The sequence below is a fragment of the Aspergillus tubingensis genome (assembly GCF_013340325.1).
Source record: "Aspergillus tubingensis WU-2223L DNA, scaffold_4, whole genome shotgun sequence".
NCBI lineage: Eukaryota > Fungi > Ascomycota > Eurotiomycetes > Eurotiales > Aspergillaceae > Aspergillus > Aspergillus tubingensis.
In genome coordinates this window covers 1,941,866-1,966,485 of record NW_023336278.1, presented here as the reverse complement: position 1 = coordinate 1,966,485, position 24,620 = coordinate 1,941,866, and the positions used below count along the sequence as shown (strand labels likewise).

Sequence of the window (24,620 nt, the reverse complement as noted above, 5' to 3'; positions counted from 1 at the left end):
GCAAAATGAGGTATCTTCTTTGCAAACATTATGTTCTCAAGTCCCAGTAAAACAAGCAAGGTATCAACATGATATCAGAACCAATATACAACCACTAGACCCAAACCCAGCCAGCCAGCCGGCCACAAACATCAACAAAGAAAGTAACTAGCAGAGTGAGACAAGAGAGATCACTCCACAATCTCAAACTTCACATCCCTCTCCACCCCAAACGTCTCCTTCCAATCATCCCACAACCTCGTCAACTCCTGCACATACGTCTCATGCAACTTATCAACATACTTCTCATCCATATCCCACCTCTGCTGCACAACCTCAATCGGCTTGCCGACAACAACATTGAGTGGCTTCCTATGCGGACAAAACAACCCAAACCTGCCCTTCGAAAACGCAACCTTGTGACCGACCGCAAACTCCCACGCTCTCGCGACCAACCCTAGTGCCGACGACGACTTTGTATCAATCAAATCAAACAACTCGTTCTCTCCGAACGCAATAACAGGGACTAGATCCGCCCCTGTCTCGACCGCGACGCGGACGAAGCCCTTGCGGATCTTGATCACAATCCCCATGGTGCCCGGCTTGGCAATGTTATACTCGCGGCTCCCGCCGACAGTGATGGCGATGGAACGGCCCATGCCTCGCTCGTCATGTCCACCGCGAGTGAGGTGCTTGATGCATGAGGTGCGGGAGACGCCGCTTGCCCCTGTCGCGAGGAGGTATTCGCGCAGGAAGGGTTGATGGAAGAAGCCGTCTTTGACGAGCAGAGTGTTGGTTAGTCCTGGGAAGAGGGAGGAAAAGCCGACGCTGTCAGCGGCAAAGGAGCCAAATGCCCCGCGCAGGGCAACGCCGTGCGGGTGGTAGCCGAAGATGTATTTTCTTCTTGGGGATAGAGGAGCAGAACGGTAGAGGGTGAGAGGGAAGTATGAGGCGAAGGCTTTCCAAACGAAGGAGGTGCGGAAGGCGTCGTTGCGGTAGGGCAAGGTGCCGGATTTGTGGGCCTTGGAAAAGTATTTGATGTAGAGGATGTAGAGGAGGACGACCAGGCGGAGACGGGGAATCAGAAGGAGAGAGTAGGCCAGGAGAGGGAGGTGGAACCAGGTGGTGCAGAGGAGGGTCATGAGAACGGATTCGGCCATGTCGGTTAGGAAGGGTCTGTTGGTTGGTTAGATTAAATCTTGTAGCGTTGTTGGGGTGGGAGAAAGGAAGGGAGGGGACTTACTTGGATGCGCCTTTGCCTTCAGTCTTGGGCATCTGCGCAGTTTGGAGGGTCTGGCCTGCACGATTCTTGATCTCGTACAATCGTGGTTGATTCTCTGGGTCGGCTTCAGGGATGTGGATCGCTGTCGCTTTCTCCGGGTTACGTGCCAATTCTGCAATCTTTTCTGCAGCGGCGACACGACCTTCTTTCTTACACAGCTTGGCAATTTCGGTTGCCTTTTCCTTGTAAGAGCGGTTGCTCATCACCTTCAGCAGTCCTTTGCTCAACTCTTTAGCGCTGATATTGGGAGCCCGGCTCTTGTTGCCGTACACTCCTATGCCTAGCCATTCCGCCCGAGCAGCGTTCTCATAGCAGTCTTGCCAGGCTGGAAGGACGATATGGGGAACGCCATTTCTGAAAAGGTTAGGGTACAGCGCAGGATACGAATCTGAGGAGCAACTTACTGAATAGCTTCGTACCACGAGTTGGCACCGCCGTGGTGGACGGAGCAGACAATCTGGCCCGTTTGCAACATGGCCATGGGCTCCACCTCGAACCATGGGCGGATCAGCACGCTTCCCTCGTCGGTCTCCTTTTTGAGAGGCTCGATGGAGCGGCTGTAAATGTCATCTTCATCATGTGGATGCTTGGGCAACTTCCACAGGATCTGCACTTTCTCGCCCTTCCAAGCGTTGAGAAATCCCTTCAGGCCAGTTGCAATCTCCTCAGCAACCTTGGGATCAGGTGCATACAAGGTTCCGAGATTGACGAGGATAGTTGGGGCCTGCTTCAGCCACTTGTGCATCTGAGGATCTTGCTTCTCAACCGAAGCGGTGGGAAGCAGGATTGGCCCAGCCGGGAGGATATTCTCAGGCATCTTGCTGAATGGCCAGTCCAGCTCTTTCAGGCCTGGGGAGATGTGGTATCTATCCGGACGCCAGGCATCGGCAAACGGAAAGCGACCGTGGATCTTGTGTTTGATGCGCCATTCACGGATCTCCCGACGTCGTCCACTGCCATGGTACATCTTGGCCGTCTTGAGGACAGCCATGATGTTGAGCGGGATGAGATGCCAGGGGATGGGGTAAGGGAAGCCAGTTCCAGGTCTGTTATATTAGCAAATGACTAATCATACAGAGGGAAGATACTCACAGGGGGTATTTCCATAGAGCAGCCGAGTTGGGTTGCATTCCGAGCACAATGTGACTAAGGGAGGTTGTATTAATCAGGATGGCTGTATGGCCCGTGTTGTAGGCAGCATCTCTGCCTTGAAGGAAAAAGAAGTCAATTGCAATCGTCGATGGCTTGACCTCCTGGATGATCTCAACGCAACTCTCATAGATGTCAACATATTCCTCCTCCGTCCAACCCCAGATGTCTTCACACAGAGACTGGAAGCCAAGGACAGCACCATGGTAGCCCGGGGGGTGAAAGGCACCACGCTTGCCTGTGCGGATGAAGACATCGGTGTTGGAGGGACCCCTTACAGGGTGGAAATGAATACGCGACCGGAAGGACTCGTCATAAGCAGGTGAGTTGTCTGCCAGAAGTTTCTCCACCCGGCGCTCAAGGACCGGGAATGAGCCAATATGGACTTCAACGTCTCCTTGGACGAGGAGCTCGTGCGTGATTGCCAGGATGATGTTCGTTTGACCATGTTCACTGTTGGCCAGAAAGAGGACTTTGGTAGGTTGTTTGGACATGGTAAGAAGAAAGAAGTATGCTCAATGCCAGCCCCGCTGGTTGAGCAGTCAATTATAAGAAAAGAAAGAAGAAAAGAAAGATTCAGGGTTCAATGATTGAGAGAAGCTTCGAAAAGAGGTTGAACGAATGACAAGAGGCGGATTGTTGGACGAAACCGCAGTGAAACAGATGGACCCTGACACTACTTAAGGCACATTCAGAGTCCGCCACAAGGACCCTTTTAAACTCGTGTTCTTGTGATACGTGCTGACTCCGCATTGTTTGTGGTTAATTGAGATAGGAGGTGCTTGGCGGAGGAGTTGAGAATTCACCCAAAATTGAGGAAATTGGGAAGGGCGCCGGCGGAGTTTCAAGCAACGCGACCACAAATCTGGGGGTTTAGCTCCAACCCTAAACCCATCAGAATATCCCCCCTCCATCCATGGTTCCACGTCGCATCAGGATCGACATGGAGGGCCACACCCTCCAACAGGATCACCTGGTTCGATCAAGCCTCAGATCACCCTCAGATAACGGCGACTTCCCGAGGAATTACCGTGAATGGAACCTAATCCGACAAGGTTAAATGAGGTAAACTAAAAAACACTGGCGGAGTTCCCAACCATCCATCGGCTGACCCCTGTTGTTCTGCATGCCGGTCACAGCATTGGAGACTGGAGGATGGAGAAGGACGATGGAGAAAGGAGAACCAGAGCGGATCCCAACGAACAATTGCCCTCATCTACCGCATGGCGATGGTCGGCCATATCATAAATAGACCAAGTCTGAACTTTCCTGCTGCTGCTGTTTGACCAGATCCAACTTTCACTCTCTCGTTTCACTCGTCAAAATGGTGTTTGCGATGGCCTTGCCTTCGGGCCAAATGCCCGAGATTAACCCTAGCAACCTGTCCCTGCCGGTCATGGCGGTTGTCATTGTATGTCCTGCATTAACCTGGTGGTAGAGTGTTGGCTAATTGTCAGGTCCCTTGGATCTTCATTCTTTTGATCAAATTTCTTCCTCAGGGTCCTACCATTAAGGGTGTCCCGGGCTCCTTCCTCGATCTTTTCTGCTGTGGTGTAGGTAGCCTATCTTTACGTGACCTACCTCTTCCTCTAACAACATACAGATTGCTACCAAGCTCAACTTTGTCACTGGACGGAGTGCACATTACTTCAACTCCCTCCATGTCTCATACGGTATGTCCCTCTTGACCGGTGCATTCTGATAGCTACTAACTCGAGCAGGAAAAATTGTCAGGTTCGCCCCAGGACAAGCCACCACCAACACCATCAAAGGTCTTCGTAACATTTACGGCGCCGGATCTGGAAAAGGCAGCACCTTCCTCAAGACCGGCTTCTACAAGGGCATCTCTCGCCGCAACATCTTCACGGCCAGCGACCCGGTCTACCATGCTTCCGTTCGAAAGCTGTTCAATCCCTCCATGACTCCCAACAGCATGCAAGCTCATGCAAACGTGGTTCTTGAGTGTACCTCGCGCCTCCACGATGTCATCAATGCGACTCTTAAGACCACCGACACCATCAGTCTCAACCGGCTGCTTTACTGCCACTCCGTGGACACCGTCTCCGAAGTGCTCCTTGGCAAGTCCTTGGGCTGTTTGAAGCGAGGCAAGCCGTACTTCTGGACCGAGCAGCTCAGCCGCATCTTCTTCTGGGCCACAATCCGTGACCAGTTTGCTGGATCTGGAGTCCCCACTATGATCAAGATGATGCTGCGCTACTTGATCCGGAAGGGTGTCCGCTCTCGTGCAGAGCAGGCTCGGATGCGACTCATTAACGAGTAAGCGGATTCCCACAGTAGCGTGTTTGACACAAACAATAATGCAGGTTATAGGCAGTTGACTGCGTCCCACACCCGTCGCGACATCATGGTCGAAGTGATGGAGAGAGCCGCCACCAGTGACCTGCCAGTGGATGAAATTGCCGAGAATTTCTCAGCCATCATGTTGGCTGGCTTTCACACCACTCAAAACGCTCTCTGTGCCACCATCTACTTCGTTCTGACACACCCTGAGGCCCATGCCAAGCTGATCAGCGAATTGCAAGCGGCGTTCGCCTCCCCTGAAGATGTCTCTGGAGATGTCGCCGCGAGCCTACCCTACCTGAACGCCATCATCACGGAGTCTCTCCGTCTGTACCCACCAGTGCCACTTGGAGGCCCGCGCGTCTCACCGGGAGCCTATGTTGACGGGACTTACATTCCAGCCGGGGTAAGTGGCCTGACATGACCTGCTCGAAAATTGAGTTTGCTAACCAGCCAATGCGTCACAGACCGAAATTTGCACATCCCTGTTTGCGCTACATCACAATCCGGAATACTTCAACGAACCATATGAGTTTATTCCTGAGCGGTGGACAGACCCCGAATCCACCGACAAGAAGGAGGCAGTTCAGCCCTTTTTGGTGGGAAGCCGGTCCTGCGTTGCCAAGTACTTCGCGAAACAGATGATGCAACTTACTTTAGCGTCATTCTTCATGGAATACGAGGCAGAGTATATTGGTCCTGTCAAGGACTGGCAGCGGGAGAGTCGCTGCTACGCCTTCTGGGAGGTGCCCGATTTGAAGCTGAAGCTCCGGAAGCGAGAGGCCATCTAATATGAACCCCAACTTAATTCTTTCTTTCACGAAAATTCCCTTGACCTTGACATGTTTCTTTCTTTTCATTTCTTTAACCTCTACTTTCTTTCATTTACACTTTGTGGATTTAAAGTTTTGATGCTATACCCAGATTAAAGTTTTGGTGCAACACCATAGTTTCCAATATAACATTAAGGAACGAAAATTTTTTAAAGTTTTCATCCGAGGAATTTGATCCATCAAACCGAGGCTTCTTACAAGAAACTTAAGGTAGTTAGCTAAGCTAGTGTAGAAAACGTGCTAAGACCAACTAAACAGGGTCCAATGGCATCTGCCAGTCAACGACTTCAAACGGCGGCGCGGGACCCAAATTTGAGTCAACTCCCACCGGTCCTCACCCAACCCCAGTTTCAACAAGATGCGCCCGAACCCACTCCCCGAAACAAGCACACACACCCGTAGCCAAGGCCGGTAGAATTGTCGGAGGGGTTGTAATATCCGACATACGGATCTGCGGCTGAAAGGGTTGAGGTTCCAGGCATGAGTGCAGCAACACATGGTTATCTCGCAGCCCTAATATTGGGTTTCTGGCCTTGTGCCTGACGATCCCGTTTGGCTTGAAACGCTGGTTTCCACACGGGCCATGTCCCTGGTTAACCCATCTTTGGTCTTTTGATAATTAAAGTTCCTGCAAGTTTACTACGAACTCGTGCCCCGATGGATGGCTAGAAATGCGAATAAGGATGGTCGGGATCTGCTGGGGATCCGTGGGATTCGCTGCAGTTCACCTCGGACTGTGTTTACCATTTCTGAGGTTTCAAGTATAGGGGTTTTCTTCCTCCTTGTTTCTGGATTTCTTGGAGATTCTATGACTTGTTTCCCTTCATGTGACGGATAGATTGGATCCGGTCTTTGTCCGATTGACTTTGGACTGGGCATTTCTGTTGGGCTGCGACTCGTCTGATCGTTGTGTCATCTCTTTCTGTTGGTCTGTTGCTTTTCTTGCTACAATACACTAATAGTAATGTCCACTTGATGGCGCATGCTGGTAGTCACCATCTGTCGACATCATGAAGTGGAAGGAGGACATTTGCCTGGAAGAACTTCCTAAGGTGAGTGTCACTATCCCCATGCTATATGAAACCCACTGTACAACTGACACATGCCACAATAGTCTCCGGGCACAGATAGCACTGCCATCTCCCTGTCCGAGGTCGAGAAGGACATCCTCGACAAGCAGGTGAATGCGCCCACATCTGAGCCAGGCTTCTTTGGCATCTATCGATATGCCAGTCGCTTGGACATATTCCTCATCATCCTCAGCTCGGTCGCATCTGTAGCAGGAGGGGCTGCTCTCCCTCTGTTCACCGTGAGTACATTTGTTCTCCATCTTCAGCATTGTCCTAACCATCATAGGTCCTCTTCGGCAACCTCACCTCAACCTTCCAAGACATCGTCGCCGGCACCATCACCTACGAGCACTTCCATAACGAGCTCAATCGATATGTTGTTTACTTTATCTACCTCGCCGTCGCCGAGTTCCTAACCATCTACATTGCGACCGCCGGTTTCATCTACACCGGTGACCATGTCGTCCAGCGCATCCGCGTGGAATATCTGCGCGCCATTCTGCGCCAGAACATTGCTTTTTTCGATAACCTGGGAGCCGGTGAAATTACCACCCGCATCACGGCAGACACAAACCTGATCCAGGATGGAATCTCCGAGAAAGTCGGCCTGGCGCTGACTGGTTTATCCACCTTTGCTACGGCATTCATCATCGCATACATCAAGTTCTGGAAGTTGGCCTTGATCTGTAGTTCCACCCTTATTGCCCTGCTGGTTATCATGGGCGGAGGATCCATGTTTACCATGGTGTATAGCAAGAGATCGCTTGACTGTCAGGGTCGTTGCGGTAGTTTTGCCGAGGATATTCTTGACTCCGTGCGGACAGTTGTGGCCTTTGATGCTCAAAATGTGCTTGCTGCCAAGTACGATGCCCATTTGCTGGAGTCTGAGGGGCCTGCCAGAAAAGCGCAGATCACCTTTGCCATTATGGTGGGTGCGCTGCTCTCTTGCATCCATCTGAATTATGGGTTAGGCTTTTGGCGTGGGAGTATCTTCCTCGTGCATGGAGATAGTGGTGTCCAGGCAGGTGATATTCTCACCATCCTCATGTCCATTATGCTGGGATCGTACCATCTGGGCAACGTTGCCCCGAACACTCAGGCCATCTCGAATGGCGTGGCTGCGGCATCCAAGCTGTACAGTACCATTGACAGGCCGTCGCCCCTGGATGCGTCGTCAGATCAGGGACTGAAGCTCGGCCACATCAAGGGCAACATTGTCCTGCAGAACATCAGACACGTCTATCCGTCGCGGCCTGAGGTCATTGTTGCCAATGATCTGAGTGTCTACATCCCAGCTGGGAAAACGACAGCATTCGTTGGGCCCTCGGGATCCGGTAAGAGTACAGTCATCGGTCTGATCGAGCGGTTCTACAATCCCGTTGCTGGACGAATTACCCTCGACGGACATGACCTGCAGACCTTGAACCTGCGCTGGCTGAGACAACAAGTCTCTCTAGTATCTCAAGAACCTCGGCTCTTTTCCGCCAGTATCTACGAGAACATCAAGTTCGGGCTGATCGGGTCCGACTTTGAGAATGAAACCGAGGCACAGATTACCAAGCGGATTCACGATGCTGCTCGCATGGCCAATGCACATGACTTCATCATGGCACTTCCCAACCGGTACGATACGAACATCGGGTCCTTCTCGCTGTCTGGTGGCCAGAAGCAGCGTATTGCTATCGCACGAGCGATCGTCAAGGATCCTCGTCTGCTGCTGCTCGACGAAGCGACTTCAGCGCTGGACGCAAAGTCGGAGGAAATCGTGCAATCAGCCCTAGACAAGGCCACCAAGGGCCGTACAACCATTGTCATTGCCCATCGCCTCTCCACGATCAAAGACGCACATAACATCGTAGTTCTCGTCAACGGCCACATCGTCGAACAAGGACCACATGGAGAGCTGATGGACCGGAGAGGAGTCTACTGCGACATGGTCGAAGCTCAGCAGATCAAACAGCGGGACAAGAAGCGGCACGAGTCGATGACATTCTTCTTTGACGATGACTACGCTACTTATCCCATGGATGATCAAGACATCCTAAGCGATGATGGCTCATTAGTTGGGCTCAAGTCCGGCAGCAAAAACCAACGACCTCGCAGCCGAATGTCCATGTTCATACCGCCGCTGCCGACAAAAATCAAACAGACCTTCTCCCTGTGGTCGCTATTCAAATTTTTAGCATCATTTAACCGCCCCGAATGGCCGATCATGTCCCTAGGTCTCGCTGCCTCCATCGTCGCGGGCGGCATTCAGCCCTCTCAAGCCGTCCTCTTCTCCAAAGCCGTCAGCACTCTCAGTCTCCCACCCTTCGAGTACCAAAAATTACGCCATGACGCCAACTTTTGGTCCCTGATGTTCCTTATGATGGGCATGATCACCCTCTGCATCTACAGCCTCCAGGGGACCCTCTTTGCCTACAGCTCCGAGCGCATGATTTACCGCGCTCGCAGCCAAGCCTTCCGGGTTATGCTGAACAAAGACATTTCCTTCTTCGACCGCGAAGAAAACACCACCGGTGCTCTGACCTCCACACTCGGCGCTGAAACCAAACAACTAGCCGGAATCAGCGGCGTCACACTGGGCACCATCCTCATCGTCTCCGTCAACCTGGCCGCCTCCCTGGTTGTGGCCCTAGCAATGGGTTGGAAACTCGCCCTGGTGTGCATCTCCGCTGTCCCAGTACTCCTCGCCTGTGGCTTCATTCGCGTCTGGATGCTCGACAGAATCCAGCGTCGCGCTAAAACGGCGTACCAAAAATCAGCTAGTTCTGCTTGTGAAGCAGCTTCCGCTATCCGCACGGTCGCTTCTTTGACTATGGAACCGGAGGTGCTGCAATCCTACGAATCGCAGCTCCATAAACAGCTGCGAAGCGACATCTTCCCCATAATCAAATCCTCTGCTCTGTATGCCAGCTCTCAGGCGCTACCATTCCTGTGTATGGCGCTAGGGTTCTGGTATGGAGGCTCACTACTTGGCAGGGGCGAGTACTCCCTGTTCCAGTTCTACGTCTGCTTCAGCGAAGTCATCTTCGGCGCGCAGGCCGCAGGGACGATCTTCTCTCACGCCCCGGATATGGGCAAGGCCAAAAATGCGGCTGTGGAGTTCAAGAAACTCTTTCGCAATAACAACCCCACCACTTCCGCTATCAATAGCTACCGACACGGGCCTCCGGTCCACGTTGCTACCATGCAGGGAGAAGTTGAGTTTCGCGAAGTGTCATTCCGGTATCCCACGCGTCTGGAACAACCCGTTCTGCGCCACTTGAATCTCACCGTCAAGCCAGGGCAATATGTCGCTCTGGTGGGGTCGAGTGGTAGTGGCAAAAGTACTATTGTTGCCTTGTTGGAACGGTTCTATGAAGCGCAGGTGGGTGAGATCTACATTGACGGACGGAACATCAATGCGTTGGACAAGAAGTCGTATCGCAGTCATTTGGCGCTGGTCAGTCAGGAACCGTCGCTGTTCCATGGTACCATTCGGGAAAATATTCTCCTTGGTTGTACAGATAAGGAGCACGTGTCAGAGGATATGGTAGTCAAGGCGTGCAGAGATGCGAACATTTATGATTTTATCATGTCGTTGCCGTGAGTTCCCCTTTCACTTTCTTTACGGTATATGCGGTTACTGATGAAGAAACAGACAAGGCTTCGACACCCTGGTTGGAAACAAGGGAGGCATGTTGTCAGGTGGGCAGAAACAGCGTATCGCTATTGCGAGAGCATTGATTCGTAACCCCCGCATATTGTTGTTGGATGAGGCGACTTCCGCGCTGGATTCCGAGTCAGAGAAGGTGGTACAGGCTGCGCTGGACGCGGCTGCAAAGGGGAGAACCACTATTGCGGTGGCGCATCGTTTGAGTACGATTCAACGGGCAGATATGATTTATTTCTTGGAACAGGGAGAGGTAATTGAGTGTGGGACTCATAAGGAATTGTTGAGGCGCAGGGGACGGTATTATGAGATGGTCAATTTGCAGACTTTGAGGTGATTATACCAGCGACTTGGTGGATGGTTATGGGTTATGGGATGGCGTCAATGGTAATGTATATTAAGGGTGTAATGGGGAATAATGTATTTATTTCGAACTTGTACATATTCTTGGAAGGAGTAGCGTTTCGAATACCAATTCATCCTCGGCGATAACTATCGGAGATAAGATAAGGATCGTCTCACACTAAACCATCTCCATCATAGTGTTTACTGCATCAGGCTAGTGCGGGGTGCTTACCTCATCCACCCAAAGGAGCCCAACTTTTTTGAATCAATAATTGCATCCAAATCCCCCCGCAACTTCCCCCTCCATCCCCGTGTCTATACCCCCTTTTTCACGCCCACACCATCACAATGGCTCTCCCCGCCTACAAGACCACCTTCCTGGAGTCCTGCCTGTCGGCCAATGTGCTGACCTTTGGCACCTTCACCCTGAAGTCGGGTCGCCGTACGCACCCCTTCAACACCCGCATCATCCAACCTGAAGACATACTGACGGTTCATAGACTCCCCCTACTTCTTCAACGCCGGCATCTTCAACACCGCCTCTCTCCTCTCCGCTCTCTCCACCGCATACGCCCACACCATCATCACCTTCCTTGCCGAGAACCCCTCCATCCCCAAGCCCGACGTTATCTTCGGGTACATCCCCTTTCCCCTTCCCTCCCTCCGCTCCCTCACCCCCCGCTAACAAAGCCATGACAAAAACAGCCCCGCATACAAAGGCATTCCCCTCGCCTGCGCCACCCTCCTCGAACTGAACCGCATCGACCCCGCCACCTGGGGCAGCGTGTCGTACAGCTACAACCGCAAGGAAGCGAAGGACCACGGCGAGGGCGGCAACATTGTCGGCGCCGCTCTGAAGGGCAAGACGGTTCTTGTTATTGACGATGTCATCACTGCCGGTACCGCGATGCGCGAGACCCTCAACCTCGTCGCGAAGGAGGGCGGCAAGGTCGTTGGATTCACTGTTGCTCTGGACCGCTTGGAGAAGATGCCCGGACCTAAGGACGAGAATGGAGTTGAGGACGACAAGCCGAGAATGAGCGCTATGGGTCAGATTCGTAAGGAGTATGGTGTGCCCACCACGAGTATTGTTACTCTGGACGACTTGATCAAGTTGATGCAGGCGAAGGGCAATGAGGCCGATATGAAGAGGTTGGAGGAGTATAGAGCTAAGTATCAGGCTAGTGATTAGGGTGGTGTAGGTGATTGGGTGGATTGGGGGTTAGGGTTTGGGCGTAGGAATTAAAAGTTGTATGCATAGGGGCCTGGAGAGGTGTGTAAAGACGATTACGAGATGTCCAATGTCAGAAATGTGAACAAATGACTCTTCGGCGAATAGTCCTTGTTTCTAGCTGTGTTAGTTCGGAGAGATGCTGGACTCGCCATGAGGCTAGCACAGTCGGTGGTTGCCATATTCCCAGGCTTGAAGTGACCGACGCTCGTTTGGCTGACGTGGTGGTGCATTAATGGGGACTATGTCGGCCTCTATGGCGTGCTGCAGTAAAGCTCGGACTGGGGCATGCGCTATGACGCCCTAAGGGGGCTGACTACTACTTGGTCACAGGAGAACTCCTGAAAAGGGTGCGTGATTGATTGGCACGGTATTCCCCCTGTATATCGTTCACATTGCGCGATTACTCTGAGTGATCGTGATCAAGGGGACAAAAAAGCTAAGGTGATAACTGGCGATTTCTCGCACGGATCATGTCCTTAGCGCAGAAGCGTCCAAGTGGATGGGAATCGTCCTCATCTACAAGATTGCTATGAAAATCCTCGGTATTGAATGTCTGGTAGTCTGGATGATCTTTTCTTTGAATTCTTGCGCGAGCTTTCCAGAACCACTCAGTTCACCATCTGATTCTCATGATAACGGTGGCTGGGCTTGATACAACGATCATAAAACTAGTTTCAACACGGACGATATTATCATGTGCATGCTACACTCATGAACTCGTCCTAAATCTGGAGTGGATGGCTTCAAACTTATATATATCTGGCACTGACAAGTTGGAGGTAGTTGTGATGCGGTTATGACAGATCTATATATTTGACGATGACTGTAATCCACTACTAGATACCCTGCTGTAACTTACCACCCGCTATTACTTTTTAGTGGCATGTCAATCGCAGAATGGTCTCGGCCCGTATTTTGATTTCCGGTTTCGCTTCTAACCAGTGATATATCGGAGGTTAGGCCCTTTGTTTCTTGCAGGATTCTGTTCGGAGTTTTCTCGAAGCTGAGCAGTCCACCTATCATTGGCCTCTCGGGATAATCTCGGCACCGAACCATATCCGAGATGCCGATTGACGCATGGTAGCTATCAGCCACATTCTGGAATGCTCGTAACCGGGATCTGCTTGTTGCGCGATTAAGCATCCCGTCCCTGGTTGATCTGATGGAACTGCAGATTTTTATTCACTCAGCTAGGGGATGACGTGTTTCCATGCATTGGTGTTGCTGCAATGAGATTGACTCGGAGCTTCGTGCCGTGCAACATCGCATCTGGTCGTATAGCAGGTAGACTGCAGTCATTCCGTTGATGCACTCGTAATATACCCTGTGTAAAGAAGCTCTCTGCTGTGAAACCGCACTTCTGAAGATGTCAGGGTAGTTCAGCTGTGGTGTGACAGGCACAGCTGCGGCTCTGAAATAAAACCCATGCAATCTGGATTATCTGGATTATCTGGATTATCTGGATTATCTGGATTATCTGGATTGCCCCTGACTAGTTAGCTATCTGTTAACCTGGGATATCTGATTCACTGTAAGTGTTGAAAGGAAGAAAATTTCTCACTCTTGGTTGTAGCTAACCTGTTTATCAGGTCTATCGGGAACGGCATCAGCCCAATGGCGGCACCGGCGATAGCTCGGCATCGGAGATGGATCGGCGTGTCGTATACATGGAATCATCAACTGAAGTATATAAAGCCCTACAGTTCCAGTTCTATATACCATCAACATCAGCTCAACTGCAATAGACTATTTCATCTAGACACTTCCATCTAGACTTAATAATAATCACATCATGTCATCAACACCAGACCCGGCCAATGGCCCATCCCATCCTGCCCTATACAGGACAGAAACGAGGCAATCCCTCGAGAACCGCGGAATATCAGAAAAAGCACCACCGACAGACTACAACTATCCCGATGTCGGTCGAGAAGAGGACCCAGTCTTTCCAGAGGAATACACCGTCGAGACGAACACTGGCCTTGTCCCCGAAAGAACCCTTGAACAGATGCGCTCCCGCACATCCTCGCATCACACATCCAGCTCCGACATCGAGAAAGCCAAAGAACCAGCAGAATTCGTCACCTTCACCATTAACGATCCCGAAAATCCCTTCAACTGGTCTCGTACCTACCGCTGGTACGTCACAATGATCGCTTCTCTCCTTGTCGTCTGTGTTGCCTACGGCTCCGCCATTGTCACCGGTGGCCTCGGCCTCATCGAAGAAAAGTACCACGTCTCCCTCGAAGTCGCAACCCTCACCTGCTCCATCATGGTCTGCGGATTTGCCGTCGGCCCTCTTCTCTGGTCCCCTCTGTCTGAAATAATCGGCCGCCGTCCCGTCTACATCATCTCTCTCGTCCTCTACACCATCTTCAACATCCCATGCGCCCTGTCCCCAAACATCGGCGGCCTTCTCGTTTGCCGCTTCCTCTGCGGTGTCTTCTCCAGCTCCGGTCTCTCTCTTGCCGGCGGCACAATTGCCGACATTTGGAACCTCGAAGACCGCGGCATGGCTATCGCCTTCTTCGCCGCGGCCCCCTACTGCGGACCCGTCATCGGTCCCATCGTCTGCGGCTGGATCACCGTCGGTGCCCACCGTCTCGACCTCTTCTTCTGGACTAACATGGCCTTCGCCGGCGCCGTACTTATCCTCGTCGGTCTAATTCCAGAGACATACGCCCCCGTAATTCTTAAACGCCGCGCTGCCCGTCTCCGCAAAGAAACGGGAAACCCCAACATCATCACGGAGCAGGAGAAGCACAAGCTCACCCTGCACGATATCATCCGCACCAGCCTCATTCGCCCCATCACTATGATCCTGACCGAACCCGTCCTCGATCTCATGTGCATGTACATCGTGCTCATCTACAGCATGCTCTATGCTTTCTTCTTCGCCTACCCGGTCATCTTCGGAAAGTTGTACAACTACAACGACGGCCAGATCGGACTGATGTTCATTCCCATCCTTATCGGCGCGGGCTTCTCTCTCCTTTTTACACCCCTCGTCGAGAAGCACTTCCACCGTATATGTCTCTCTCGTCCACCTACCCCGGAAGATAGACTCATCGGGGCGCTGATCGGTGCGCCGTTCGTGCCTATCTCGCTCTTTATTCTCGGTGCTACTTCGTTCAAGCATATCATCTGGGTCGGGCCGGCATCATCAGGAATCGCGTTTGGGTTCGGCATGGTGCTGTGCTATTATGCGGTCAATAACTATATCATTGATAGTTATCAGAAGTATGCGGCTTCGGCGCTGGCTGCAAAGGTGTTTTTGAGATCGGGTGGAGGCGCGGCCTTCCCGTTGTTCATTACCCAGATGTATGATCGCTTGGGTTTGCAGTGGGCGTCGTGGTTGTTGGCGTTTATTGGGGTCGGGATGGTGTTTATTCCGTATGTGTTCTATTTCTTTGGCGGGAGGTTGAGGGAGAAGTTGGGGAGGAAGGAATAGATTTGGAGATAGAGGGTAGATGGGTATGGGGTAGTAATGATGATAACAGATTATTAGATTGGATATATGGATAGATTAATGTTTTACGCCTTTTAATTGCAAAATTCTTCCCTACTCTGCTTTGCCTTTTATTGTCCCTTATCTCATATGGTTGTCGGATTCGTTTTCAGCTTTGCTCATGCTTGCTTTTTTTGGGTGCCAACCCCGCCTAGTCTTTCCCCCTTGGTTCCCCGAGGAACGCCGGTGATTTAGCATCCTCCATTCCTTCTACAGCCTTGTCGACGTGCCGCCTCTACAAATTGGGCATCCATGCAGATCGAGACACTGCCAAGTTATGAGTGCGCTAACATAAAACTTAAGCTTTCCCCAAGCCTTCATCGATTGTATTCTATCAAATCGGAGACTTCTGGTGTCACACAGTGTCTTGACCTCATTCGGATTTCCCATTTTCTTTTCTTCAGCACAGACGGTGGCGTAAAGCTTGAGAACTATCGTTAATCATTTCACTGCCGACATGACTTGGTTTACCGGTGCCCGAGACACGTCTGATAAAGGCTGGCATTCTGATGCTGTCAGTCTCTTGGCTGTAATTGGGGAGTCCATCATCGAGAGGCAGAAGCATCTTATACTGGCTTCACCATTTTGTGCTCTACCGCGACTTTTACCGGCACCGCAAGCCATTTTAAACACGGGTTCGACGACCCAGCTGCCACCGGTTACCAATGTGTCTGTCATTGGTGTAAATTCAGGGAGAACTTACAATCAAATGGGTTACTTCGCCGGACTTATCCAATCCATGAGGTGGACAACTTGGAACCTTATGAATTTCGCGCTCATCGCATCCGTCATACGGAACGCTACTACACTGAAGCCAAACCCGGTAGCCTGGAAGAATATCACGAACCCGCTAGAACGAGGATCAGCCTGCAATTTCTCTGCCCCATGAATATCCTTACATTAGCATCTGTTCTCTTAACGATTGGTTTGGCTATTTGGTCGATCATTCTCCACGATGGTGTCGGTTTGCTTGCCATAATCACCATGTCGATATCCAGCAGCCTTGCATGTCTTTCGCAGCATTCCTATCCGGAACTCGAGAGGAGAGAAGAACACGCCAACGAGCAAGAGAAACTTGTTATAAAGACCCGCAATGGTGCTGTTATTGTCGTTCAGTGCACCGAGGATATCGCTCAGGAACTATATTTAAACCCAGAACATTACAAGTATACCTTGGAGCCGGATGAAACTCTCTTCAAATTCCTGATGGGGGCCAGCACCGTTCTACTCATGATCTCCGTGCTTCTTCTAAGCAACTGCGGGTGGACAATGCAGACAGCTATCGCTGTTACCTACATCCTGCTGAACTTTTGTTACTGGGCCATCTCAGTGCTGATTAATGGGCAAACATTCTGGGATTTACGTACATTTACAGTGAATGATTCCAAACATAAACAATCCGCTAATTATACGTATGCACTCTGGTTTGCGATCCGGGAAACGGGCGAGGTTGGGTGGGTTAAAGAAGCTCGTTTATTACCTGATTCGGAAGCGTGGAATGCCTGGTTAGAGGAGGCAAAGCAAAACATCACAAACCCAGACTGGGAACCTGAGGAGGCAAGACTCCGATTGATGGCAGGAGCATCATTGTCAAGTCGCTCCCCTGTGTCAGAAGTTGTCTGATAAACCAATGGAGCAAATATACACCCTTTGCCATGATCACCAGGGCAAGGAACTAACTAATACCTTACTATCATTACGATTAAAACTATAGTTTCCATTGATCGTATATAGACACACCCATGTTGACATCGGCTTGCACTTGTGATAACAGCTTCTGTTTAAATTGAGAAGCCTAATATTGAGGTATAAGTTTGCAGCAATCCGCAGAAGCTAGGGTGTTGCGCTGTGGAACGTAAACATAATATGTTTATTATCTCTTTATCTATAGGGACCAATGGGCGTAGTTATTCTCTATACGATGGACAGCCATTCGCTAAAGTCACTACGAGACATTATAGGAACCTTCTAAGGTACATCCTCCCCTTTTGCCAGATCTATAAACCTCGTGGCCTGATTTATTAACAACCCATCTAGGTCACGCATGTTGTATGCTCCACTTTCATCATCTCGAATAGGTACTGCCTCCGTGGTCTTTGAAAGACGATTAGTGAAGCCGCGGGACAAAAACAAGCCAACAATCCTCGCTGCTTCGATTGTCTTGACTGTCTCATCGCTCAGTCCTCCAGCTTCATTTTTGAAAGTGCTCCAGAATATATCCTCCAATCTGGAGTAATCATCGTACCTGATCCAACCTGTTTTGAGATGAATTTTACTTATCAGTCGTTGGTGAGAGTGGAGGTTTAGGCCAAATGGTGCAACCTCTGCTTCGGCCCAATCCACCACTCCAACTAGATTGCATGTGGTTTCGTTCACCATGATATTGCAGACCCCAAAATCCCTATGTAGTAACACCATGGGGAGAGAAAAGATAGCAGGCAAAGAACTGATTGATTTCTGGATCAAGGGGCGAAATCGGTCCGGCAGAGAAATGAGTAGTAACTCAAGCTCGCTCTTATATTGATGATATAGACTATCGCGGTAGCTCTGATCAACAACTTGTGGTGATTTCCACGAAAGGGCAAAGAACCTATAATGTCACTAGTCAGGAATTTGGCAGGCAACGTGGTGCACTAGACATACTTCGCTATGTCGATTACCAGATTCTTGCGCCATGAAGAAAACTCGGCTGAATTTTCGGGAAACTGATTGTTATGGGCCAGGATGAAATCCAAGTAGCTAATTCCCTGTATTCTATCCATGACATAGATATAAAGGGTCTCTTTTCCCTCCACATCTTCCCCAATCTGTCCCTTAAATACGACGTTAGGAGCAAAACCCCCATAAATGGTGCGTGCCAGATTTACTGTCTCCATGCTTAAACGAGAAGACTTGATGCGGAATTGAACGACAAACTCATCATTTGGCCCAGCATAGACTGTATAGCTGCATACTCCCTGCATAGCTACCGGCACGACTTCACCACCAAGATGTTCTCTTGCAAAAGTATCGCAGGCCGAGCGAGTCGCCGTAGTTCGCTCAAAGAAGCCAGCAATCTCTTGGTCAACAGAGTAGTCAAGGCTAGAAGTAGCCATGATGCATATGAGATTGCTACGTTGAATCAATATGCGTATTCAAATGATGATGCAGAGATGCAGTCGGAGGATGCGAAGACTTGAGCGCTGACCTTGGCATTTATAACCCTGTGTGCAAGGGCCGATGGCTCAATCTCCAACGGCAGCTCCCACGTGATAGCAGCCATCTGATTGGCGCCACGATGCTTTACGAATCGCGGTGTACATAGACTCTACTATCGAATTTGATGTAGTGGATGATTCTCTTTCAGAAGCCGGGGATACTTCGATTTCTTTATCATCCACTCCTATTTTGTTTATCCGGCCGTCGTGCTACGCAGGCCATGGTTATCGACTGCATTCATGACGCTATCATTCTACAACTACACGTCCCGCCATATAGGGTTTGGAAGGGATATAATAAAGTATAAGTTTTACAGAGGTTTTGCGACCCTTCACTTTTATTAGTAACTGTTTTATATCGAGTCTTTGCTTCAGAGGCAAATCTCTTCATGTCTGTGTTAGCAGTTTTGACTTCCTTTTTCGTAGGGTCAGTTCCGGCCCTGCTAGGTGTTCGAGAGTGCGCATGTGAGCTACGTTGAACAGTACCGGACCATCATAGCCTGCGGTCATGGCAGCTGGTAACGAGATGCTGACGCTGCTAGCATACATGGTGTTTTCTCCGTCCCTAGCGGCAATGGTATTCTTCAAACCACATATCTCAATCATTGGAGAATATTAGATGCTTTGCGATGTCGAAGTCATACATCCAACTATAACCATAAGAGCTCTCAATTCCCCGGTAATTGCGCCCTGACTTGCTCGAACACCCATCTTCATCAATATAGCTGGTGAAGAACTAAAGCCTGTCCTCATACGGCAAAACCAGCTTGTTAGTCTAAGCTTTTGATTTGGGGTGATAGAGTGGAAATATTACTTTGACCTTTGAGCTCTCTGCATGGAGTAACCTGTTGGCTAATAGACCTTCCAGAGCTTTGTGTAATTTTTCACTCTTATCTAGGAAGCTTGATTGATATTTTGCGTAAGGTTAAACAAGGATATATTTAGTCCTACCTGTAAGATGTCGCGGACCTCAGCACATATGATGAGGCTGAAATACTTGCTTCCATTATAGGGAAGTTCGCATTCAGTTGTCCACTCCCTGGAGCCCCTTTTCGGATCTGTGTTTCTAGACCCTCACGGTGGAGACTCCAACCGAGAGTTTGACAACATCACTCAGTAACTCATGGCATATATCAAATCTGATCATCCAAGCCATTACCATCACTTGTCAGGGACTCAAAAAAGTCTTCTCAATATCTCCGGTAACTTCATAATCATGGCTGTTGCGTGTCGAGATCGAGGGTCTTTATAGCCTCGATATGTGTCGGATCCTGGGCCAAATTCCGCCGTATTGTTTGCTGCGACAAGCGTATTAATTCTATTCTTGATTGCGAAAAACAGAGATATAAAGCTCAAGGCCAACTTTGGACAGGAGTACTCGATTATCAGCCCCTGGCCTAGCGGGGTGTTGCTTCACCCATGCCACCAGCTGTGCCACCTCCTGCATATCAACACCTGGAGAATGTCGTCACCGGGCCCCTGCTTTGCACTCGACGGGTGCCATAATCCGATGACTGGAGACCTCCTCTAATTGGCCATCAGTATAAGCGACGTATTGCCGCTTACGCTGCGGTGTGCCAAAGTCTACCGTCAACGTCCTTCTGCCAGTCGACCACTGGCGCTTAATAGGCTGATCGAGAAGCGCCGCAATAGCGGTTAAGAAGGAGAGGAAGGCGGCGTTGACACTGGCTTCTTTCGAACCCTCACAGCGCGTACCCCTCGCCTGTTCGTAATTCACATGTCCTTGCCAAGTAGCCGCAATAGATACTAGATAGCAAGGAATGGAATATAAGCCGGTGCATCACTTTATAGAAACACCATTAATTGACCATCTAAACCAGTAATTCTGATATTTCCAGATATGTATAATCACATGACTAGCAGATTTCCGCATTTTATCAAGACCATGCAAACAGGATCTTTATTGATTCATGTAATGGATGACTTCAACGCATAGCTTTCATCATATGTTAGTTGAGGAAGATAAAGACCGCAGCAGGCATTGAGCCTGGCTGTGTTCAGGTATCGATAGGAGCTCAGTCTCTGAGTCTACTATCTCGAGGTTCATGTTTGATTTCAGACCTGATAAACGTGGCTGACATTTTCATGACTGTCCACATCCTAATATATATCTCTGCCAAACGTGCCATCGTTGACAGCAATACCATATAGGAAGTGTCTACGCAATAGTGCCGAAGACCTCTAGCCGTATACACATGGTTACTAGGCATATGCGTCGCAGATAGCAAGTGAAGTCAGCAGTGTATTGAGGTCTTCTGGCAATCGATGTTATCTTTTTTCCCTAACATACGGATCTTGCTGCGATGAATAAAATGTCGATAAAAATTAATATCAATGATGGAGAAACATCACTGATTGGTCGCTTAAGCAGTGGGATATTTGTGGACCGGAAGGAGACTTTATCTCCTTTTGAATTCTTGCCAGTCTACAACCTGTCAGTTCTCAGAAACCCGTTTGCGGCTGCTATTTTTTGAGCATGGGTGGAGTGCATCAGATCTTCCAATTTGTTTGTAATGGTAAAGAAAGGCTTATATAGTAGTCGGCAACAAACAGGTGGAGTTAGGAATAACTTCAGTCCTCTCCGGCTGCATTTGCCAATTCCCGACCGACCAGTATTGCGAGAAGATAACTTGGGCAGTATAGCGTGCATGGCCTTCATCATCATCATCCGACTAATCATTTGCAGGTTCTGTGTTGTACTTGCGTGTATGTCTGTCTGAAAGGATATATAGTTTCTCGGGCTATCCACTTGGAACTAAGGATGCGGTATCCCTTCGGAGGGTCCTAGCATATTATTTATATGTGAGGAAATATTATTTATATAGAGAATATGAAGAGTAGCAAGATAGGAGAGCAGAAGTAGAGTTATATATTATGCAGTGAAGAAAGTGAAGGGCTTGCAGCAGAGCATTTTCAGCATCCCCGATCCAGTGCCATTGAGTATATCATTGTGAATATATTGTAATGCTAGATCATTCATTCGGAAACAGCACTCCTTATTAGGTCGTGTACTCAACGTCTAAGTGACTACGACTTCATCTTAGAAATTCACCCTGTAATTCAACCACAAAGAAATTAGAAGTCCACAACAGACTTTCAACCAACTTCTATGATTAGCCATCACACGACAAGGAAGTTCTAGGGATGAATTGAGCCTCCTATACATCGCCTGCAAAAAGCCGGAAATTCCCGACACCACTCCAATGTTCCAGCCGCAGCGCACAGACAGCCAACTCGTATCCACACGAGATTTAAGCCCAGAGGAGCGCGCGTTGGGTAGACCAAATGCTGTATGATAAGAGTTCTGGCCTGACTGCCAACGAAGGAGTCATATGCGCGCGGTGCTCGCCGGAATGTGATCGGGCGAGATGATGCGAACCAATCGGGACGAGTACCCACATGGCGTATCCTTATGAGAGACATCCAAGCTGTATGGTCTCGACTAGTTCATTCCCACGGGACAAGACTCGCCAAGCTGATATTAAGTAAATGTTTATTGTTATCGGCTCGGGTTCAGGCTTGTGATGAAGAGAGTCGGGTTGTTGTTACGGCATCCCGAGGCAGGGCTGATCAGGCAGTGGAGCAACATGAAGCTATCCTTACTTCGGGTGTGCAAGCAAAGCATGTGAAACCGGCAGATTCTGACGTGGTGTGCAATACCTGCCATGCGGTGTCAACGTGGGAAACCATTCAGCCTGATAGCGGATCACAGTTTCACTTCCACCGCATGGCATGTCTGTGCTTGGCGACGATGATTGGGTCGTCAGGGGTTACTGGATGATTCCTGATCCTTCGGCTGGAATTGCCAGGTGATGGCAGCATCGGTCGGCCTCGCCGGGGATAAGCCAAGCTGACACAAGACAAGGTAAGCAGACAAGAAAGTATTGTAGCTACTGGTAGGGTTACACGTCATGTTGCTGCATGATTAGCATGGGGGAATAAGACCATGCCAATCGATCATGTTATTCACCGCTGCAGTTCATAACAAAGACTTCCATTTCGATCTTATTCCATCTGGTGCATAACTTGCACAACCGCGGAAAGGTTATGCGGATTGCCACGTTCGGGGAGCCTTATTCCACCGCATTTTCTTTCTCTCGGACCCACCACTGATTCAGCGCCTCCATCTTCAGTTTATTGCCACATATTAAGTGGCTATTGATATCCCGCTGACTCGCCTGATCAGGGATGCCCTAACAAACTCCAACCAGATTAGCCATCAATCCCAGCGGCTCTGCATGTCACGACAAACGCTTTTTCTTGCACATTATTATATCCTGCAAATTATGCATGCCGTTATCTCCGTCCAGACTATTTTAAAAACACCCCATCCGCCATGGCTTTCCCATTTTCCATCTTCACGAATTCCACCCTAGTCTCTCTTTCTTCTTGTGCAGAACCCAACTGTCATCCTCATCATGCCCGACCTCGAGGATCAATCCGAGAAGCCCACTTCTCCAGTCCAGTCCCCCGCATCCAGCACCACCACTATTGCCGCGCTTTACCCCGAAACCGATCTCGACAAGGGTATCATCGGCTGGGACGGTCAAGATGACCCCAACAACCCGCAAAACTTTGCCCCGAAACGCAAATGGATGCTCCTCGCCCTAATGAGCTCATTTACCTTCATCTCGCCGCTGGCGTCGAGCATGTTCTCCCCCGCTATCAGTTACGTGGCTGCCGACTTTGGCGTCACCAATGAAACCCTCCTCTCCTTCAGTGTCACCATCTTCCTTCTCGGCTACACAGTACGCACCCTCCTACCCTCCCCATATCATCAACCCCTCCCATGCTAACAACCCCAGGTCGGCCCCCTCTTCCTCGCTCCCCTTAGCGAAATCTACGGCCGCCGCATCACTTTGAGCGCCGCAAACTGGTTCTTCGTCGTCTGGCAAATCGGCTGCGCGCTCGCCCCCAACCTCTCCGCCTTGATCGTCTTTCGTCTCTTCGCCGGCATGGGCGGCGTCGGCTGCATCACCCTAGGCGCCGGCGTCATCGCCGACCTCTTCCCCCATACCCAGCGTGGCATGGCTACCTCCATCTGGGCCATGGGCCCCTTAATCGGCCCCGTCGTCGGCCCCATCGCCGGCGGCTTCATTGGCGAAACCATCGGCTGGCGCTGGGTATTCTGGATCCTGCTCATCGCCAGCGGCACCATCGGCGCCTGCATCGAGCTCCTCAACCGCGAAACCTACGCGCCCGTCCTAATTCGCTGGAAAACAGCCAAGCTCGCACGCGAACTCAACCGTCCTGAACTTCGCAGCGCCTACGACATCTCCCAGGGCACGACACCCCCGACCGTCTCCCAGGCACTAATGCAGGGCCTTCGTCGTCCCATCATCCTCATCTGCAAGAGTCCCATCGTCCTTCTCCTCTCCATCTACATGGCCTTCGTCTACGGCCTCCTCTACCTCTTCTTCACGACCATCACCTCCGTCTTCGAACAGACCTACGGCTTCTCCACCGGTCTCGCGGGCCTCTCCTACCTAGGTATTGGAGTGGGCTTCTTCATCGGCATGACTGCCGTCGCAATGACCAGTGACCGCATGGTCGTCAAACTCACCGCCCGCAACAACGGCATCTTCCAGCCCGAAATGCGTCTCCCCACGATGATCATCTTCGCCTGCTTCCTCCCCATCAGCTTCTTCTGGTATGGCTGGTCCGCTAAGTACGAGGTTCAGTGGATCGTGCCGATCATCGGCATGGCGCCGTTCGGCATTGGCATGATGGGCATCTATATGCCGATCCAGACGTACGTGATTGATTGCTATCCGGCGTATGCGGCCAGTGCGAATGCGGCGCTTACGGCGACGAGATCGTTGGTCGGTGCGGTGTTGCCGCTTGCTGGGCCGAAGCTGTTTAGCAGTTTGGGGCTCGGGTGGGGGAACTCCTTGCTCGGATTTTTGGCGTTGGCGTTCGTGCCCGTGCCGATTTTGTTCAATCGCTATGGGCAGAAGATTCGGGAGAAGTGGGTTGTGAATTTGGATTAATGCCCCTACGGCCACTGGTGCATTTTCTTTGTGTTGTAAAAAGTTTTGGTGGGCAT

The 24,620-nt window shown here is 50.4% G+C and overlaps 8 protein-coding genes across 8 annotated transcripts; 6 read left to right on the top strand and 2 right to left on the bottom strand.

Moving 5' to 3' along the window:
* Positions 1–170: 170 nt before the first annotated feature.
* Positions 171–2,904, bottom strand: AtWU_03195 (Diacylglycerol acyltransferase family; the record flags this gene model as incomplete). Its single annotated transcript, XM_035498308.1, has 4 exons — positions 171–1,155; positions 1,223–1,615; positions 1,666–2,307; positions 2,354–2,904. 4 exons carry the CDS (start codon positions 2,902–2,904, stop codon positions 171–173), a joined length of 2,571 nt encoding a protein of 856 aa, XP_035354201.1.
* An 830-nt stretch (positions 2,905–3,734) lies between these two features.
* AtWU_03194 (cytochrome P450) lies at positions 3,735–5,502 on the top strand (the record flags this gene model as incomplete). Its single annotated transcript, XM_035498307.1, has 6 exons — positions 3,735–3,821; positions 3,868–3,963; positions 4,014–4,083; positions 4,132–4,687; positions 4,742–5,117; positions 5,179–5,502. 6 exons carry the CDS (start codon positions 3,735–3,737, stop codon positions 5,500–5,502), a joined length of 1,509 nt encoding a protein of 502 aa, XP_035354200.1.
* Positions 5,503–6,554: 1,052 nt separating this feature from the next.
* AtWU_03193 (putative ABC multidrug transporter) lies at positions 6,555–10,606 on the top strand (the record flags this gene model as incomplete). Its single annotated transcript, XM_035498306.1, has 4 exons — positions 6,555–6,596; positions 6,659–6,853; positions 6,901–10,202; positions 10,258–10,606. 4 exons carry the CDS (start codon positions 6,555–6,557, stop codon positions 10,604–10,606), a joined length of 3,888 nt encoding a protein of 1,295 aa, XP_035354199.1.
* A 356-nt stretch (positions 10,607–10,962) lies between these two features.
* AtWU_03192 (orotate phosphoribosyltransferase) lies at positions 10,963–11,806 on the top strand (the record flags this gene model as incomplete). The annotated part of the gene is made up of 3 exons (XM_035498305.1): positions 10,963–11,056; positions 11,115–11,250; positions 11,320–11,806. 3 exons carry the CDS (start codon positions 10,963–10,965, stop codon positions 11,804–11,806), a joined length of 717 nt encoding a protein of 238 aa, XP_035354198.1.
* A 1,834-nt stretch (positions 11,807–13,640) lies between these two features.
* AtWU_03191 (MFS transporter) lies at positions 13,641–15,299 on the top strand (the record flags this gene model as incomplete). Its single annotated transcript, XM_035498304.1, has 1 exon — positions 13,641–15,299. One exon carries the CDS (start codon positions 13,641–13,643, stop codon positions 15,297–15,299), a length of 1,659 nt encoding a protein of 552 aa, XP_035354197.1.
* A 1,041-nt stretch (positions 15,300–16,340) lies between these two features.
* AtWU_03190 (diacylglycerol acyltransferase family protein) lies at positions 16,341–16,979 on the top strand (the record flags this gene model as incomplete). The annotated part of the gene is made up of 1 exon (XM_035498303.1): positions 16,341–16,979. One exon carries the CDS (start codon positions 16,341–16,343, stop codon positions 16,977–16,979), a length of 639 nt encoding a protein of 212 aa, XP_035354196.1.
* Positions 16,980–17,324: 345 nt separating this feature from the next.
* On the bottom strand, positions 17,325–18,451 carry AtWU_03189 (uncharacterized protein; the record flags this gene model as incomplete). The annotated part of the gene is made up of 2 exons (XM_035498302.1): positions 17,325–17,946; positions 18,000–18,451. The coding sequence occupies 2 exons, from the start codon at positions 18,449–18,451 to the stop codon at positions 17,325–17,327; spliced, it is 1,074 nt and encodes a 357-aa protein (XP_035354195.1).
* A 4,541-nt stretch (positions 18,452–22,992) lies between these two features.
* On the top strand, positions 22,993–24,564 carry AtWU_03188 (MFS transporter; the record flags this gene model as incomplete). The annotated part of the gene is made up of 2 exons (XM_035498301.1): positions 22,993–23,322; positions 23,380–24,564. The coding sequence occupies 2 exons, from the start codon at positions 22,993–22,995 to the stop codon at positions 24,562–24,564; spliced, it is 1,515 nt and encodes a 504-aa protein (XP_035354194.1).
* Between the last annotated feature and the right edge of the window lie 56 nt (positions 24,565–24,620).